At 44.6% G+C, this 19,534-nt stretch overlaps 3 protein-coding genes across 4 annotated transcripts in view; all 3 read left to right on the forward strand.

Annotated features, from left to right (window-relative positions):
• Positions 1-4,778: 4,778 nt before the first annotated feature.
• On the forward strand, positions 4,779-8,314 carry LOC308379200 (perforin-1-like; the record flags this gene model as incomplete). The annotated part of the gene is made up of 3 exons (XM_080856258.1): positions 4,779-5,329; positions 6,907-7,782; positions 8,014-8,314. The coding sequence occupies 3 exons, from the start codon at positions 4,779-4,781 to the stop codon at positions 8,312-8,314; spliced, it is 1,728 nt and encodes a 575-aa protein (XP_080712384.1).
• A 1,206-nt stretch (positions 8,315-9,520) lies between these two features.
• Positions 9,521-13,844, forward strand: LOC308379201 (perforin-1-like; the record flags this gene model as incomplete). The annotated part of the gene is made up of 4 exons (XM_080856259.1): positions 9,521-9,574; positions 10,276-10,820; positions 12,230-13,105; positions 13,520-13,844. 4 exons carry the CDS (start codon positions 9,521-9,523, stop codon positions 13,842-13,844), a joined length of 1,800 nt encoding a protein of 599 aa, XP_080712385.1.
• A 3,693-nt stretch (positions 13,845-17,537) lies between these two features.
• stx1b (syntaxin 1B) overlaps positions 17,538-19,534 on the forward strand; it is a gene marked incomplete at both ends in the record, with an annotated part of 48,180 nt that continues 46,183 nt past the window's right edge. For both annotated transcript variants that reach the window (XM_080855826.1, XM_080855827.1), the window contains one exon: positions 17,538-17,567. In XM_080855826.1, coding sequence (XP_080711952.1) covers positions 17,538-17,567 — 30 coding nt within the window. The remainder of the gene's footprint in view (positions 17,568-19,534) is intronic.

Raw genomic sequence — 19,534 nt, forward strand, 5'->3', positions numbered from 1 at the left:
TGTGTTTTTGTGTGTGTTCAGACATGGCGTGTTATACTAACTGCTTTATAGATCTGTCAACCCTTGACAGACAGGATGGCCTAGCTCAATGACACCTCTGATTCACAGGTATCCGCCGTGCACCTGAAAGTTGCGCTCGTCACCGTCTGGGAGCTCAGTCATCAGGGATGTGCTCTCATAAATCTACTCATCTGTGGCCATGGCAACCACTCAGGCAGAGAGGCCCAGTCTCGGCCTGGGGTGACAGAGGTAAACCATCCCCAATAAATGTAGTGAAGGCTACGCTGAAAAAGGTAGTATTCCTACATGAGTGCTTATGCTAATGCTAATGTTAGCTTCTCTTTTGGACACAGGAGGCATGCTAGCAAAGATGCTAAAACCCATGGATGCTTGCGTCTGTCTCTAGCGCATCTCTCAAGACCTTTGGGAGATAGCTTTACTAACCCCACAACTCCGTATTCAATTCAATTCAATGTAACCTGCATTGTATGAAGCACAGTCCTGCACTGGACTCGACCCACACCCTCGGACACGGGAGGCCGGCATGCCAGCAAGGAGGCTTAAACATATGCATGCTACTGCTAGCATCTGTTGCTAACTTCTATCACAAGACTTTTTGGCCATCGGGGAGTTTACTTCATGCACAGCTCTATTCCCACCAGCTATAGTTACAGGAACAGCAGTGAATCTCAGTGTTGGACAGACAGAGATTGACAGACTATCCTCATTTTGTTTTCACACACACACACACACTGTATTATTACACCTACAGCTCCCAGGGTATCAAACCAGTGTCCTTGGTGTTGTTAGCACCTTGCACCTCCAGGTACGTCAATTGTTTTCAAAAAGGTCTGGCTTAGTATTTTCCCCCAGTGATGTATGGCACAGAACCATCTGAGTGAGAGAGAGGCAAAGCAAGCTAAGTTGGGAAGGGCTGATGTATAGCCTCTGCTGCACGTCGGGGTCCTGTTCGTCCTTTCAGGATTTATTTTTGCGTAATGACCACTGGACTATATTTGTGGACTCCATTGTATGGTTGTATACTGATGATTAAAGTTAAATTTTTTTTTTTTTTTTTTTATTCCTCCAAAATATCTCTTTTTAAGTGATTTTGTTAAAAAATAGTTCTTCACGCACACAGATCTGTAAAGTTTCAGGTGTTGTGTAGGAATGAATTACTTGCTGACTTCAAGTTACAATGACTTTCCATCAAAACAAGTGAACGGACTACTTGCAGAAATGACCCGTTGCCAATGGCAGCAGTCATTATTTTTTTGCGGTTGCCATTATAAAGAAATATCGGACCTTCTGATGTTGGGGTGGCCCATTCAAATCAATGGAACATTCTGCAGCATTCTTAAATATATTTATATGGCAATTTTTTTTAGGTCATTTACACATTTACAGACGTAATTCAACGTACTTTGGAGAGATAAAAGCAAATGGAACATCCAAATCAATATATATATGTACATTATATGTATATGTATATGTATATACGTATATATATCAGATCATATGTATAAATATATCAGATCTCTTTAAGGTCCTCTCCACAGCCTATTCGGTGGGTGACAAAATATCTGCACGGATTGGAAATTGTTGCAGCTATTAAAAAGATTAAACTCAGTAAAATAAAATAAAAAGCGTATACTGCTGTCTTTACATGATACACTGTCTTCTCTTTTCTGTCTTCATAACTTTTCTTCAAAACTGGCAGTTGGACTTTCCCCCGAGTCTTTCTGTGCAGAGGCCTCTGAGGTGTGGCTGACTGTGAGGTGATGACAAAGACAGCATTTTTCACATGCATAATGCATACAGCGATATTTACATTTCAATACAACATAACACAGCTACGTAAAATAAAAGATATGTCTGCAAACTCATTTATGTTACTAAATATATTGCAGTGTTACCTCTACCCATTCAACCTTAAGTGCAAAGTCTTAAACAGAACCCCCCCATAGTAAACACTTGGATGATGATAGTTGCTTAGAAGCACAGCAGCACTCTCCAGGAAATGTGATTTGAAGATGTCGGACTCAGTGAAAGTGTGTTGAGTAATCATAGCCTGCAGGTTTACTGCGGTGACCTTTGGGGTCATTGGATAAGAGACTCTGTACACAAACTCTGGCATGCTAGAATAAATTATGCTGCTACAAACATGCCCAAAGGTAAACACCAAAAAGCTATGAGATTCAAAAACAGCATACTCTCTGTCCAGGCTATGGAACAGACAGAGTGGGACAGACTCAAGGCCTTATCCAGACGTAGCATTATCAGATATGATAACTATACTGTATAGATGTATCTAGATGCTAAATTATCTAATTTCACATTTATGTTGTGTTTGGTGCTGGTATTTGTTTGTGTGTATTTAAGTTGTGGATATTCTGGTTGCAATGATTTAGATTCTCAGATTTTGTCAACAACATGCGATTTGATACAGCACCATTCGACATGGTCATGTTTTACACACTGTGTAAAGACAGTGGTGTGATCTTATTGCTTTCCTGTGTCCAATCACAATGCAAGTCCCATGGTCAGCAGACTTGGTTTGGCTGATGTCATCAGACTTCAGCCAGGGCTTTGTGCAGTCATACCTGACATGAGCCTGTGGTCCTCTCCCTTCCAGAATCAGAATCAGAATCAGAACCAGAATCAGAATCAGAATCAGAATCAGAATCAGAATCAGAATCAGAATCAGAATCAGAATAGTTTTTATTGCCAAGTAATTTTACGCCTACTAGGAACTTGTTTTGGCATATTGGTGCAGACAATAAACATAAAAAACATAATAAGTACTACAGAACATAAGAAAAACAAAATATATATATATATATAAGAAGTTAAAAGTAAAAAATATTCGAAACTATCAAAATATTTTAAAAGATAATATAATAAAAAAAGAACTACAATAAAATATCCAGATAAGATAAGACCCAGAATAAAGTCGCCAGTTGGAAATGAAACGGTGCATTACATGTATTATCCAACATTTCAAATGTTTATATTAGACATACATAGTTAATATTTTCAATTCAATTCAATTCAATTTTATTTACATAGCGCCAAAACAATAAAATTGTCTCAAGGTGCTTATAGATATGTATGTGTATGTGTATGTATATTTATATGATCATAGGTCACACATTTCATACATGCATGCTTACGTTTACATTTGTTTATCACGTGGTCCATACATGTTTGTATTTTAGTTTTACAACGACAGAAAACACTACGGTGGTGTCAGTGTTTCAATGAATCCTTGTCATGGGATCACCTCTCAAGAGCATCTCTCCGTGTGTGCTGGGCACATGATAGGTATTGACATGTGTGAGTGAAAGGTGTATCATTGATATATGATTTGAATGTCATTCTTCATGATGCTCTATATGAATTTTTTATTGAACGCAAAAGAAGAGCATATATCGAACTCCCAGCGATTACCGCGGGTGCAGACATAAAATATGCAATTTGAAGGAGGAAGACAGAGTGGATGTCAAAGTGGTTTTATTAGTCTGTCAATATGATCTCCACCAGCAAGAAGAAGACAAGGAGAGAGAGAGAGGATGTTGATGTGACTGCACTGTGTGTGTTTGCATATATGTGTGCGTACGTGTGTGTGTGCGTGTGTGTGTGTGCGTGCGTGCGTGCCTGCGGCGTGCGTGCGTGTGTGTGTGCGTGCGTGCGTGCGTGCATGCATGCATGACAGAGAGAGGAAGATAGTTAGTGTGTGTATATCCAGTGTATATGTGTTCCATATTTGTGCATCCATTGTGTATGTGTTATTGCGTTCTGTATGTGTTGTGTCCAGTGTGTACTTGTTCCTATGTTTGTTTTTATGTGTGTGTGTGTGTTTCCAGTGTGTATGTATACATGTTTGTGTGTGTTTGTGAGTGTGTGTGTGTGTGTGTGTGTGTGTGTGTGTGTTTCCAGTGTGTATGTGTATGTGTATGTGTATGTGTTTGTGTGTGTTTGTGTTTGTGTGTGTGTGTGTGTGTGTGTGTGTGTGTGTGTGTGTGTGTGTGTGTGTGTTTGTATGCGCGTGTGTGTGTGTGCACAGTGTTATGTGGCATATATTCGTGTTAATGCGTCAGCCCTTTCAAAATTGAGTGAATTCCCCTCTCCTTCGTTGCCACACTTCCTCCTTGAGAGTTGCATGGGTGAGTGCAAAAACAATTTTTAATGTTAGCTATATTATAATGTAATTTTTTTCAATTGAAAGAAAAAAAGGGTCTCATAAATGTCTGTTATTTTCTAGAGTGATGTAGATCAGTGATAAAGGGCAATTGTGATTAAATGTAACTTAACTTGAAATGTGATTTAAATATAGCTCATATATAGCTTCATAAAGCTAGGTTTATCATCACAGGTGCTTCATTCAACTAAAGATTAACTTCTAACTGTCTGCAAAGGCTATGTCCAGTTATTCTGACATCAAACCATGCTGCACCACTAACATAACATAAAGCTTGTTTTCTCTGGACATTTTGTTGATTGTAACACTTAGGACAGGCAACACAAGACACAGGCAACACTATCCCAGACTACACATGTGCAATATTATTTTAAGACTCTACTGTGAATGAATTCAATTTATCATTCTTTTTCTCTCTCTCTCTGTCTCTCTCCCTCTCTCCCTCTCTCTCTCTCTCTCTTCCTCTCTTTCCCACTCTGTGTTTCAATTCCTCTCTCTCTCTCGTTCTCTCTCTCTCTCTCTTTTTCTCTCTGTTTCTTTCCTCTCTCCAGAATCCAGTCCAGAATCCAGCCTTGCAATGACTACCGCCCCTGGCCACCATCTCCACAATCACCACCAGCATCTACTCTTCCTCCTTCTTCTTCTCCTCTTCCTCCCCCTCTCCCTGAGCTGTGAGATAGGATCCACCACAGAGTGCGACTCCCTACCCTTCGTTCCTGGGCACAACCTCATAGGCGAGGGTTTCGATGTGGTGAGGATGAAGCCCACGGGGGCCTTCGTCGTCGACACCCAGACGTACATGGTGGGCGGGGATCAGGGTAACTGCACGGTGTGCCGCAACAGGCTCCTGAATCGGCGGCAGAAGTTGCCCGTCGCCGCGGTGGACTGGCGCGTTAAGGTGCGGTGCCGCCGGGCCCTCAGCGCACAGATCTACGAGTCCAGCCAGGCGGTTCTGAAGGAGAACGCGCGGTCCTATAGCGCCAGCTGGAAGATCGGGCTCAACCTGGGAGGGTTGCACGGGTTTGCCGTCGGGGGAACCCACTCCAAGTCGTCCAGGTTTGCCAAGAGCCTGTCGGCCAGGGACAAGTACTCTTTTAGCCGTCACGACTTCTCCTGCCGCTATTACACGTGAGTGAAGGTTTACTGGGGGTGGAGGTTTAAGTGTTACATTATGTGCAGCGAGGTGAATATTGACTCCTGTCAATTTTTCCAAACTTACTAGAGACTTTGGTCAGTATTACAGACACCAAAGTTTCTGTAGCCTGATTGTTGTTCTTCAGTTGTCAGTCACTTCGGAGAAAAGAAAGAAAATGAACTAGTAAATCACGAATTGCTAATCACTAATATACTGTACTGTACTGTAATATTCTCACAGATATGACATAAACAGATGTCTATAGAGTGCTACATTAGAGCAGTATTTCATGAAGTATTTGTTTTCTAATAATATTCCAAATAAGTTCCCTGTTTTTTCTCTGGAACATTTACAGTTTTATTTACAGACATCCGTGACCCTCTAAAGAGTTCTTTATAATGTATTTATTTCTGTAAAGCACTCATTTGCTTTCTGTCATGTGCCTCACCATCAGAAACAGGTCTAAGGTCAATGTTGAGAAATGTTACAGCCTAAGGTCATGCACAAAATCATTGAGTTCATTTTAAGAAGTGTCAAATATTATAATTTCCTTGTACTTCCCAGAATAATTTCCCTTAAAACTCTAGACCCCAGTCTTAAAAAAAAATGTTTTTTTTTATATATATATATATATATGCCTCGGATGGTGTCTTAAGGTCACAGGAGTGGCAGTTAATGGCACTGTTTTGCATACAGGATGTCCTCTCAGTATGTCTGCTCAGCACAGTTCAGGCCAGATCGCAGCCATATTGTCAAGTGCTATCTGCTGAGACAGTGAAAAAACGATTCGCCCTTCAGAAAGGGCGCTTAATTAACCTCTTTTTTGCCAAATAATAAAGACACATTGCAACAGAAACAAATCATTAAAAAAAACAGGGACCCTCCCTCCTCAAATACCCTGTGGAGTTTATCAGTAATAGGGGTTCAACCTGATTAAAGGTGAAGTAATTGGATAAGCATTCAACCTATCGCTGTACATCGCTGTACATACACCAGCACTGAAGTTGTTGTAGGTGAATTTCTTTACACAACACCTCTTCTGGATGTTACCGACCACTGGTCACGACCTGATAGACGCTAAAGAGTAGCCTTGAAGATGGTCATGCCATCCTAATCTCCAGATTATAATCCCACAGTCCAGTGATATGCGTCAGTTAGTTTAGGTACATTATGCCTTACAAAGCTCAACTCGTAACACTGTAACCATAGTAACACTGTAAAAGACCAAAGGACCATAGACCATAGGATTCACAGGACCATAGCAACACTGTAAAAGAATAGAGCTCAACTAGTAACACTGGAAAAGACCATAGAGCTCAACTAGTAACACTGTAAAAGACAATAGGTTTCACAGGACCATAGTAACACTGTAAGAGACCATAGGCCATAGGTTTCACAAGACCAAAAGCAGATCAAACATGTGCTTTCAGATGGAGAAAAGTAGACTTCAGTATGCAGTATACTTCAGTATGACTAGAAAGTTTAATTACAGGAAGGTTAATTGGGGTTAAACACATCTGCTCAACTACATCAACTGCAACACAGGGATATTTCTCTTTCTCCTTTCTAGATTTCGACTCCGAGCTCGTCCCCCTCTCACCAAGGACTTCAACCAGGCCATTCGCTCCCTACCTGTGAAGTATAATTCCACAACCCTCCCCTCCTATCACCATTTCATCTCCGTATATGGCACCCACTTCCTTCGACAGGTGGACCTGGGCGGGCGTGTGCAATCCACCACGGCCGTCCGTACCTGCCAGCTGGCCATGACCGGCCTAACCATCCACGACATCAGCAACTGCCTCTCGGTGGAGGCCACGGCGACCATCAAAGGCGTCACGGTAAGCGCCGCCTCAAACTTCTGCAAAGCACGCGGCAAGAAACTGAAAAAGGGCCGCAGCTTCGCAGCCACCTTCTCCGAGCGCATCACCAGTGTCCTAGGCGGCGGGGGTCAGGAAGGGGACCTCCTGTTCGCGTCTGGGAACAAGTCCAGCTACGACACGTGGCTCAAGTCACTCAAGACGCTCCCCGGCGTCGTCTCGCGCAGCCTGACCCCGCTGCACACGCTGCTGAACAGGACGAAGGATCCCGTGAGGCGAGAGAGCCTACGCCAAGCCGTCAGCGACCACATCCGAGGGTCCGCCGTACCCGTCGCCTGCCGCTCTAGATGTGCCGTGGGCAGGCGCGTGAACAGCTGCGCCTGTAAGTGCAGCGGGCACAGGGGCATCGATGCCAACTGCTGCCCCACTCAGCCCGGGCTGGGCGGCCTGTCCGTGGTGGTGGAGAGGGCCACGGGTCTCTGGGGGGACCACTTCTCCAAGACGGACGGCTACGTGAAAGTGTTTTACGGAAGACGCGGGAGCGCCACGCCCGTGATCTGGAACAACGATTTCCCACGATGGAACTACGGGGTCTCCTTTGGAACCGTTGATCTTGGGAAAAGAATGTGAGGGGTGGAATGAGAAGCCACTGCTTTTTCAGATTATTTTATACTGGACAGAATTAATGATTCCAAATAACAAAACATAGCTAATTATCAATATTTTTTATGGTTATGGTATTTCATTAAAAATAGTTATATTCTTAGTACATAACCAACAGTGTGGCTGTATGCTTTCAAATGATGGTACAAATGATTGTCCTCTCTCTGCAATAACTCTTCTTTTATTCTTCCCAGCCCCTTGCGCTTTGAAGTGTGGGACCGGGATCAGAGGTGGAACGATGACCTCCTCGGCAAGGCCTCCCTGGTTCCCTCCAAGGGCCAGAATGTGAAGAAGCGTCTCCAGATGAAACATGGCTCCCTGTACGTCTCCGTCTCCACCACCTGCGCCCCGAGTCTCACAGGGCCCTTCTGCGGGAGGTACTCCCCAACCCCACAGGCCGAAGGGGACGGGCACTACCCACACGAGCAGGCCAGCGGTGGGCACACGGGGGGGCGGACATCCCCGAGACATACCTGGAGCAATGCCTTATTGTGAAGAAGACTCTTTTATCCCTCACCAGGATGAAAATAGATGAGAGGAAGAATGAATCAGTGTTGTATCAAAGCTTGACAGTAGCCTTACAACTAGCTCTAGATGTGATAGAAATGTCTGTGGAATAACTGTTCACCTCAGTATTGAGAAAAAAGAGTCTTAGTTCTTCTCTTCTTAGTTCTGTGCAGTGTTGTTGTGATTGTCTGAGTGTCATGTTGGCTTAAGCACTAGATTTCTGATGCAAATGTGTTTGGAAAGATGCCTTACAATGAGGAAAAGCTTTTCATCCTCACTGAGAGAAGAGAAAAAGGTTTCAGTGTCATCATTAATGTTTGAGCAGAACTGATGTGATATAACACTTTCCTTCTGGCCACGGCATCAGCATATCCTTTTACGTTTACTTAGATGTGCAGATTTATTTATTTCATTTCAAATGCTGCTTTCGAAATCCAAATTTGTCTGCAACTGATTCAACATATTTTTATGGTTTAAAGGTATTTTGTCCCCCCCTGTATGTATTGCTGCAATTAAACTTGCTAACATAGAAAATAAAATAAATACTGTGTTTATATTTGATGTGTTTTGGATGTAACTTGCAAAAAAGCAAAATTACAGCCTAATGATATTGAAGAAATAACAGTTACAGTACAAATGAAGCAACAAAATACACAACTAACGCACTTTATTCCTACATCTGACTAAGATATGGATCATTTACATTTAGACATTTTAGACAATAACAACACATCTACTGCTATTTCTGAGCCTCCTACAAAGGTAATGAGAAATCCAATGCAGTGCTGTACTCCCCTGGGATGGCTGAGGACCAGGCCTGCCTCCATCTCCACACACACACACACGCACACACACACACACACACACACACACACACACACACACACACACACACACACACACACACACACACACACACACACACACACACACACACACACACACACACACACACACACCTCCAGCCCCACAACACCACTTCAGAGACTGTGCCTAAACCTGAGGATGAGACATAGCCAGTGATTTACTGACATCAAAACAGGCCCTCTTCCACTCAGAAGTGGTAGAATTGTTCACTGCAGAGGGAGATGGATGAAAGAGTTCACTTGTTCAGTCAACACAAAGAATGTGTATTCTATTTGAGCCGTTTTAAACACAAGAAGCTGTTTCAGTATAGAGGACATTGCTCCTAAAATGCCTGGACACAAGAACAAAATGATCTGCTGGATGATCAAAACCAAAAAAGTGGTAGGATGTGCATGGTGATAGGGATGGAACAAGGACGAATGCATGGCACATCAGGAAAAAATTCTACTGGCTTGAATTGTGTGTTTTTACGTTTGTGTTAACATTTATGTTGGTGTTTTTGGTCTGTGTGTGTGTGTCCGGGGGGGGTTTGGGTGCAAATATGTTTTTGGTGTGTATGTGTGGGTGAGTGTGGGTGTGTGTGTATATGGCCAAGGGAAGGGTGTCAACTGGGGTGTACGCTTTGTCAGCATTTGTGTGATCGCGTTCATGGAAACAGCTTCTCTGCTACTGTGCTTGACATCCTCAAATGAAAGCCTTTCTGAGTGGTGAGTCCATGTTCTTTTGAATAAAGATATTATCTTGACCGATTAAAGGGTTTGTTTTCTCTGTCATTAAAATCAAATGATGCTGCATTGATTAGGTTTCATGTTTAGTTTATTTTTAATGTAATTAATGTCATTTAATAAATAAGACAGTATTTCAGTGTACAAACTATACAAACTTTATACTTTTCAGTGGTTCTGTTAGTGATTTATACTTGGTCACCCTCTTTAAAATTTGTAGAGGTATTTAGCAAAACCTCCTTAACCTCTCTCTATGGATCCCTCTCTCTCTCTCTCTCTCTCTCTCTCTCTGTCTCTCTATCTGTCTCTCTCTCTCTGTCTCTCTCTGTCTCTTTTTATTTCTGACAACCCTTCCAGATTATGATCCCTGCCATCCTCCACTACCATCATCATCACCCACTCCTTCTCCTCCTCATCCTCCTCTTCCTTCGTTTCTGTCATGCCTGCCGCACCGCCCACGCAACCGAATGCCAAAAGCCACCGTTCGTGCCCGGCCACAACCTGGTCGGCGAGGGCTTCGACATTGTCAAGCTGAAAACCACCGGCGCCTTCGTGGTGGACGTTAAGCCCTACCTGGTTGGCGGTGAGGACGGCAACTGCACACTGTGCCAGAACACGCTTCTGGGCCAGGAGCAGAAGCTGCCAGCCATAGTGCGCGACTGGCGGGTCCGGGTCCGGTGCCGCCGTAGCCTCAGCGCCACGATCTATGAGACGGCCAGCTCCGTCCTGGAGGAGGAGAACAAGTCCTTCAGCGCAGGGGCCAAGGTCGGGCTTGGTCTCGCCGGGAAGGGTGGAGTCTACTTGGGCGGCACTCACTCCAAAGCGTCCAGGTTTGCCATCAGCCACTCGACCAGGGACAGGTACTCCTTCACCAGCCATCAGGTGTCCTGCCGATACTACACGTGAGTACACCAGGGGGTGAACTGTGGGAGATAGACGTGTCTTATAAAGTTATAAACTCTTCTTTAAATGAAATCAAATAATGAATTAATGTTGTAAGACACACGGTAAATGATACATACAATGAATATGACAAGATACATGCAGTAACAGGCTCTTGTAGTATAGAGAACACATGACAAGATATTTGCTTTACAAGACAAAAAAAATGAAAAGATGCAAACCATACAGTCATATTTTACACTGTAAAGAATAATTATGTTAACATGCATACCAAACAGTTACATTGTAGAATTCAATATAGAAAATTAAAATGGTGCCCCAAAAAAAAAAAATTGTAACGTCTGTTTTTCTCTCTGCACCGTTGAAGGCAGTTGGTGGTTTTGTGGTCAGACACTTTTTTTTTTTTTCGCTTCCTCAGCTCAGCGACTGGGCTTAGTCTGTCACGTACATGTGGAGTTAGAGTCAGAGCCAAGACACCATGAAACAAACAGGGTTCAGCCCCTCTTCAACTCACCTTGGGAGTGCAATGAGTCACTTTTGGTGTCAGACTAACAAAAAATGCTTCTAAACTCACAATAATCAATAATTTTGTTCTTTTTTAGACCTTTTAGCATTGAATTTGTGTACATTTCTCTGGCCCTGGACTGAAACTACTGGCAAAGCACAAAAAAACATAAAAAAACAAAGAACAAGAATATACTTGTACAGACAAGAACAGCTGGAGGCATTATCTTTTCGCAGTCCCTTCAAACATGCAACAAGAAACATTTACGTATACTGTTGAGAACTAGAACAACAGCTTTCACACCTACATCAGTTCATAGTTAATTACACCTCACAGCTGTGTCATGCACACACTTCTTCAATGTTACACACAAGTGTCTTCACAAGACAAAACCTGTATAATTCGTTATTATAGTTCATCTATGTTGTATTTTGAGTTTTAGACTGTCTTTACCAAAGGACCAGATATGTATCAATAACTGAAATGGATTCAGTTGTGTTGCTCCCATTAAAGCTCTTGTGTGGGCGGCTGAAGAGCTCTGCACATATCCATATATCATGCGGGTTGGCAGGGACTGCCCCTCTAGTTGTTATTCTAATAGGGTAAGTCACACCCTGATTGCATACGGCAAGTGAATTGGGGTCAAATTAAGGTCATGCTTGTGCAGGCAGTCTTCCAATGACACAATATACACATACATGGTTTCAATTTGCATAAGTGAAACTTTGAATACATTTTTATTTTCCCAATGAAAAAAAAAAACTGAAAAAAATAATACAGAAAAGAAAATCAACAATATTGATTAACCTGTACCCTTACAGGCATAGAGATCACACTGCCATTGATCAGCTCCGTAGAATTAGAACTGCAATTGTCTCCTTATACTGCTGTCTCTACTTCCAGATTCCGTCTACAAAGCAAACCTCCAATGGCTCATGAGTTCAAGTCCGCCCTCATTGCCCTCCCCTACGCATACAGCAAACTCACCGCCCCAGACTTCCGGCACTTCCTCGCCACGTACGGCACCCACTACCTGCGCTCCGTGGACCTGGGCGGCAGGGTGACGTCCACCACAGCCGTGCGCACCTGCGAGGCCACCATGAACAGCCTGTCGGTGCACGACGTAAGCAACTGTCTCTCCGTTGAGGCGGCCGCCAAGAAGAACGACGCCAGCGCCGACGCCCAGCTGCAGTTCTGCCAGGCCAAGAGCAAGAAGCTCAACCACGGCCGGAGCTTCAGTAGCACCTTCTCCGACCGGGTGACGGACGTGATGGGGGGGAGCGGAGAGTCGGGGGACATCCTCTTCGCCCCGGACAAGAAAGGCGGCTATGACACGTGGTTCAAGTCGCTCAAGACGGTGCCGGGGGTCGTCTCCTTCCGACTGACGCCACTGCACATGTTGGTGAACCGCGAAGTAGACCCCCAGCGCCACGCAAACCTTCGCAACGCCATCAGGGAGTACATCGTGCAGTCCGAGGTTAGCAAAGCATGCCCGGGGAAGTGTGGCGCCGGCCGGAGAGACAGGTCCTGCTCCTGTAAGTGCAGTAGCAACAAGGGCTTGGACTCCAACTGCTGTCCCAGTAAACCAGGGCTGGCCAGCCTGTCCGTGGTGGTGGAGAGGGCCACGGGACTCTGGGGGGACTACTTCTCCCGGACGGACGGCTACGTGAAAGTGTCTTACGGGGGACAGGGGAGCAGCACGCCTGTGATCTGGAACAACAACTTCCCCACGTGGAACTTCAAAATCCCCTTTGGAACGGTGGATCTCCTCAGTAGAGAGTGAGTACTTGTCTGGCAGATCTGAAAGAAATAGATCACTTTTTAAAACAAATGTGCCTCTTGGAAGGAGAAGCTCTCATCTGATGCTTTAATGACATAACAATTTGCTAAGATAAGTACTAAACGTTACTTCATCTCATTTCTAAGTATATATTAACATCCTCATATATAAAGCTGCTGGGAGTATTTCTCATGGTCACCTTCTTTAAGGTAGTTTGTGCTTTAAAGAGGTAGTGCACTGTTATGCTTCGAGCTTGGATTAGCAATGTAAGATTTTTCAATTATAACACCGCACACTTGCATGAGAAGTGCACTGTACTACATCCCTTACTTACTCAACTTACTGTACCTCGAGCTACTTAAAAATGAAGTATGACCTCCGTCACCAGTAATGAAATTCATTCTCTCCTCTAGTTCGATTAAGTTCGAGGTGTGGGACAGAGACAACAGATGGGACGACGACCTGCTCGGTAAGGTCACCCTCAGGCCCTCGCAGGGCGTTAACGTGAGGCGGAGCTTCAAGCTGAAGCACGGCACCCTCTACGTCTCGTACTCCACTGTGTGCGCCCCAAGTCTGGCAGGCCCCTATTGTGGTAGTTACAACCCCAGTCCTGGCGCTGATGCCTCTCTGGCTCCCCTCACCCAGGACCTGCCCCTCACCCAGGACCTGCGCTACCCGCTCTACCGCTCTCTGATGCAGCGCTCAGACGGAGTCTCCTGGAATAACACCTTCCTATGAAGCGCAGGCATGCCCGTGGCATTACCTTCAATGGCCGTGGGGAATGGGTGACTGAACGCAGTTAGGCCATTTTATTATACAGGAGCCAGTCTCACTCATAAATACGCGTTGTATTTCACTGCCTGTGCACCATAGGCTCTATCAATGTTTTTAATAAACTGTATGCTAATTGTGTAGGTACTCCAATAGATATATTGTAGTTATAAATACATATACAGTATATACAGTTTAAGCTGTGGCTTCTATTGTGAGAGCAAATTACATTTTCATGCGTGGTTTCTGTCTTTGTTCCTGTTGTAATGATGTATGTTTTGTGCCTTGCTGTATGGTGCCTTGTTGTGAAAACAATACCTGCATCTGCAGCGTCAGCATGTTAAGAAATAAACACAGGCTAATAAACGCAAGCTACATAAACGGCCTCTCCATTGTTTTTTTCCCCAGCGAGAACTCATGATAATACATATCATATTTTACACATCATAGAAATGTCCTCTTTTGTTCTTTTGGGACCTATAGATACCACATATTTCTAGGTAATTCACAGTACAGTAATGATGGGGTAGCAATGACCTTTATGTTTGGGAGGTACCATTCCCTCCAAGAGAGGGTGGCCAAACCTGTGTGGGATATCATCAAGATGACTGCATCAGGCACATGCATCAGACTTAATTTAAGAGACAAACAATGGCGCCATCGGTAAATCCAACATAGGTCCTGGGGGGGGGGGGGGGGGGGTCCTGGGGGGGGGTTGAAAATCCCGATCCTAAAAGGATGATGAGCTGGGGTCGAAGCGGAGACTTTCTCATTGGTTAAATATTTATACGCTCTTGAGTATTGGCAGGCAAATGCCGATACCGCCTGTGTCATTACTAAAGGGGCAAGGCTCATGGGGGGGCAAGACTGTGTCTTCGAAAGGGGCAAGGCTCACAGCCTGTGTCTTACTAAAGGGACAAGGCTCACAGCCTGTGTCTTACTTAAGGGGCAAGGCTCACAGCCTGTGTCTTACTTAAGGGGCAAGGCTCACAGCCTATGTCTTACTAAAGGGGCTAGGCTCACAGCCTGTGTCTTACTAAAGGGGCAAGGCTCACAGCCTGTGTCTTACTAAAGGGGCTAGGCTCACAGCCTGTGTCTTACTAAAGGGGCAAGGCTCAAAAAACTTAGTCTCACCTAAGGGGCCTTCCCATGCAGTATTTACCTTTAAAGTCCATCATCACTGTCACAGTTTTGGGCTGCCGTCCAAAAACCTCTGGGAACCCTCAATCATTAAACCCCTGCCTCCACCAACATCGCCACCCCACCCCACCCCACCTTCACCCGTCACCCCGGTCTAATCTCAGGCCTTTCAGAAACACTTTGCTAAATGGGAAAATATCAAATCTATCCAATCATGCCATCACCCTGTCTCACTTGTTTCCCATCTGAGGGGATGGCAGCTTCCCCCCCATCTAACTGGGCAGGCGGCCAGCTTGACTGGAAACGAGAGGGAATGAGGTGGGTGATGTGGGGAGGGTGCGTTTAGCCTACTCATAAAACCTTTATTTGAAATTACTTTGCTCTTTAGCAAACACCTGAATGAAGGTGTCACAACAGGGCAAGTGGTTAAGCTAATTAAAATGCTACCTCTGTCATGTGATCGTGTGTGGGTGCGTGTAGGTTGGCGTGTAGGCACAGTTGGACCCCAGGTGGTGCCCAAGCACCTGCCCCTTTGCCCTCCGACTGTAACTATGCACGACACCTGCATTTGAGTTCTAACTTCGCGAGACCGCACTAGGCCCTTTATCTCACCCCTTCGCAACAGCAAAGCAACCACACATTCGCTCACTTAAAGGCACCCAGTGCAACTTTATGTAAACATTCAATGAAAAATAAATATTCAATTTCTAGTCTTTTTTACACGTAGTAAGTTTCAATAACTCCATACCATTACATATCGACATTCAAGGAGCAAAGATGAGACGTGGTTGTGTGGTGAGAACTGATAGAAAATCGTAAACAACAACAATTGCGGTGGGGAGAAGCCATTTTTCCATTGACTGGAAGCCTGCTTTATTTATTGTAGGTTACAAAAAAATAAAGAAAATGGCGGCGATTGTTGTTGTTATCGATTTTCTATCAGTTCTCACCACACAACGACGTCTCATCTTTGCTGCTTGAATGTCGGTATGTAATGGTATGGAGTTATTGAAACTTACTACGTGTAAAAAAGACTAGAAAGTTGCACTGGGTGCCTTTAAAGAGCACCCTGTGGAGCAGCATGCGCTTTTCCCAGGACTGCCTTCATTGGTGAAAGCCAGGTTATGACACTGTGTCCTAAGCCTTTGCATTTTGTCATTGTTGTGAAATTAAACCACTACTAAAACATCGCAATTGAGCCTGGAATCTGCCCAAGTAGCCTCACTTAGACAATAGTCCACCATTAAGCTTAACAACAAGAAAGGTAGCCTTGTGACGCCCGTTAGTTCTGTTGTCAGGCAACTTAAAAATATATATACATATAGATTAGGCCTACGTGGGAAGTAGTTATTTTAATAATTAATTACTTAAAGATTTTTTTATATAAGAATGACGGTCAGTGAGAGGGATGCCCTTAGCTGGAGCACATGCTCCCCAAAATCCATGCACTGTGTGTGTGTGTGTGTGTGTGTGTGTGTGTGTGTGTGTGTGTGTGTGTGTGTGTGTGTGTGTGTGTGTGTGTGTGTGTGTGTGTGTGTGTGTGTGTGTGTGTGTGTGTGTGTGTGTGTGTGTGTGTGTGTGTGTTTGTGTGTCACTGTGTGTGTGCATGCCCGCTCTCAGGTCTTGAACAGCTGGTTGACTGGTTTAATTGGTATGTACAGATGGAATTATTTGTGCAACATAATGACAATTTGATCTCTGTCTTACATACAAACTGTGTGTATTCTGCATTTATATAAGATACTATTGTCATTTTGATTTGTTGTTGAAATAGCACGGGTCATGAAAGTGTAGGACTACTACATATGAGGCCTGATAAACAGTGCATAAGATATCACAACAAAGGAGGTCTGCCATTAGCCGGTGAATATAACTCATCTGTCAACAATCAAATATAGTTTAGAAATCAGCATTTTCAGAGAGCTCCCTTTCGTCCGACTGTCACAAAAAGAGATTTTCGGTGTTTAGGAGAGGTCTGTGTGTGTCCCTTTGGGCCTCTGGAACTTGTCGCGTTGAAGCAGAAGAAAAACCTCCCTGCGATTTTCATTAAGCAAGAACAAACTACAGTTCCCTGGTTGGCATGGAAAGCGCCGTCCGATTACGCGCTGCGGAGAGACGGAGAAGAGGAGGAAAAAGGGCGGAGGGGGAGGGGTGGCAGGTAGAATGATAGAGATGGAGCGAGGAGGATGCGCGTGCGCAGAGGTGCTCCATCCCTCCGCATCGCTTTTTTTTTTTTTTTTTTTTTTTTTTTTGCAGCATCAGTACCGCGCTCGAATCGCATTCGTTTGCTGGAGTCTGTGCGCGCTGCGGGGCTACACTGCGCCGCTACGGAGGACACACAGGCACTGTGAAACGGGAATAGGGAACGGAAAACGCCACGGTAGCACAGCACAGGGGATACGCAACCCCCTTATCAATACAAATTGCAGACATCTAAAGGACTCGGACCCTTGGAAATAAGAAGACTATCAAAACAGAAATCTCGAACTAAAGTATTGTAGCCACCACGGCGAGGGAACCATGAAGGATCGTACGCAAGAACTACGAAGTGTAAGCTTATATATTTCTACCATCTCTGCCCTCCTCCCCTGGTCCTCTCCTCCTCCCATCTCCTCGAATCATCACCGCAATCGGGCGTTAGCGGATGGCCTCGCATGGATAGCTGACGGAAAAGGCTGTAAATCTGCACAGTAGTCTTTTGCTGGGGTTTATTTTGTATTTGCACGTCCATTTTATGTTTTAGCTCGAGTATCATAACGCGCATATGTGTTAATGGCGGTGGCCACGCGTGCTGTATTACATGTGATTTATGCAAGGTGAAAAAACTGAGTTACTGTTGAGGATCATTCAAAATGCAGAATGCAGTACAATTGAGTATACTGTCTAGCACAAATACGAAAGCAATTACATCGATACTGCTAATGTATAGAAAGATCTCTGGCGGCTATAAACCTGTAGCCTGTATGTTTATTAGTCCCTATGCATTAGTGTGAGGCCAATACGTGCTGTTTTAAATTGCTCCAACTATGACGGAGGCTGCATAGCGGATGCGCCGAGCCACAGAGATCCTCGGCAGATCCATAGATGCTTCCTGCATCTCCAGTGATAGAGTGGAGCCGCCATTCGCGTTGCATTCACAATTTTATGCCTGGTTGGTGGTAGGATTTTAACGGACTGGGACGGGGTCGACTAGCGTTGGGTTGGAGGGGGGAGTTATGGGGGGGGGGGGGGGGGGGGGGGATATATGGCTGGATAATTATTACATATCTGAGTATACCCCCCCCCCCCCCACACTCACTGCACGCACACACACGCACACACGCACACACACACACACACACACACACACACACACACACACACACACACACACACAAATGAAGGCGGTAAAGACGTGAAAAGGAGAAATTAGTCGGCATTATTTCATTAGTCTTCAATAATTTGATTCGATTTGAACACCTTGCACACAAGTAGCACCTGCACTACGATCCCTTCCCATTTTTGAGGTACAATCTGTACGACAGTGGAGCAGGGAGGGATGAGAGAAGTCACGTTGAACATATTGTCTTTTTAACTGCATACCGAGTTGAGAGTGCGAGTATGCGAGAACGTATGTGAGTGTGGTAGAATAATATTCCCAAAAAAGACGGTCAGAAATAAAATCAATGCCAGGCCCATGGCTTTTTGGCGTTGCCCAACCTCCACCAACCTCCCTGTCTTCGGATCAATAAAAATCCAAGAGGAAACGCCTGGACTCACTGCTGCTCTGCACCCCTTGATTTAAGATCTCTTTTCACACACACACACACACACACACACACACACACACACACACACACACACACACACATACACAGGCACACATGAGAAATGGAGAGAGATTATCTCCCTGTTGAAAATGTTGACTACGCACTGACACGTACGCTATGAAAAGCAAAATGTGAACTAACAAAATCACATCCGGTTTTGGTGAGGGGTAATACCACGAATACATAATCAAATGATTATATCCTCAAATAGTTAATGTCATGCTATGTGGTGAGGGTAAGACAATTTCGGGACAGGGTTTATCTCACGAACAGGGGATGTGTATGCTGTCGGCGAGAAATCCCAGTTCGCGGTGTCCCCAACCCACCCTTTCCACAATTTGAAGCTGAAATGGGCAAAATGATACTAAACGACTCTATGAGTGAAGGACTAATCCCCACCCCCCAAGTGTCAATGACAGTATTACATGTTGAATTTCTGCCGACAGAGATGCGATGTGATCGAGTAATAATGACATTTTATGTAATCATCAACATCACTGTGACGTATTGGTCGCGCTACATCGTCCCCCTGTGAGGAAATCGTCTGCGAGTCGCGTGAGTTATTCGGAATAGTGAGGCAAACAGAAAGATTGAAAAAGACAGGGAGAGAGCGATAGAGTATTTTTGTAATGGCCGTTTTTGTGTCTGCCAATGAGATGGCCTTGAGATTGTAAAGAGTTTGCGTGTGAGAGTCTGCATCCGCGTCCA

Source organism: Sprattus sprattus (genome assembly GCF_963457725.1).
Source record: "Sprattus sprattus genome assembly, chromosome: 18".
Classification (NCBI taxonomy): Eukaryota; Metazoa; Chordata; class Actinopteri; order Clupeiformes; family Clupeidae; genus Sprattus; species Sprattus sprattus.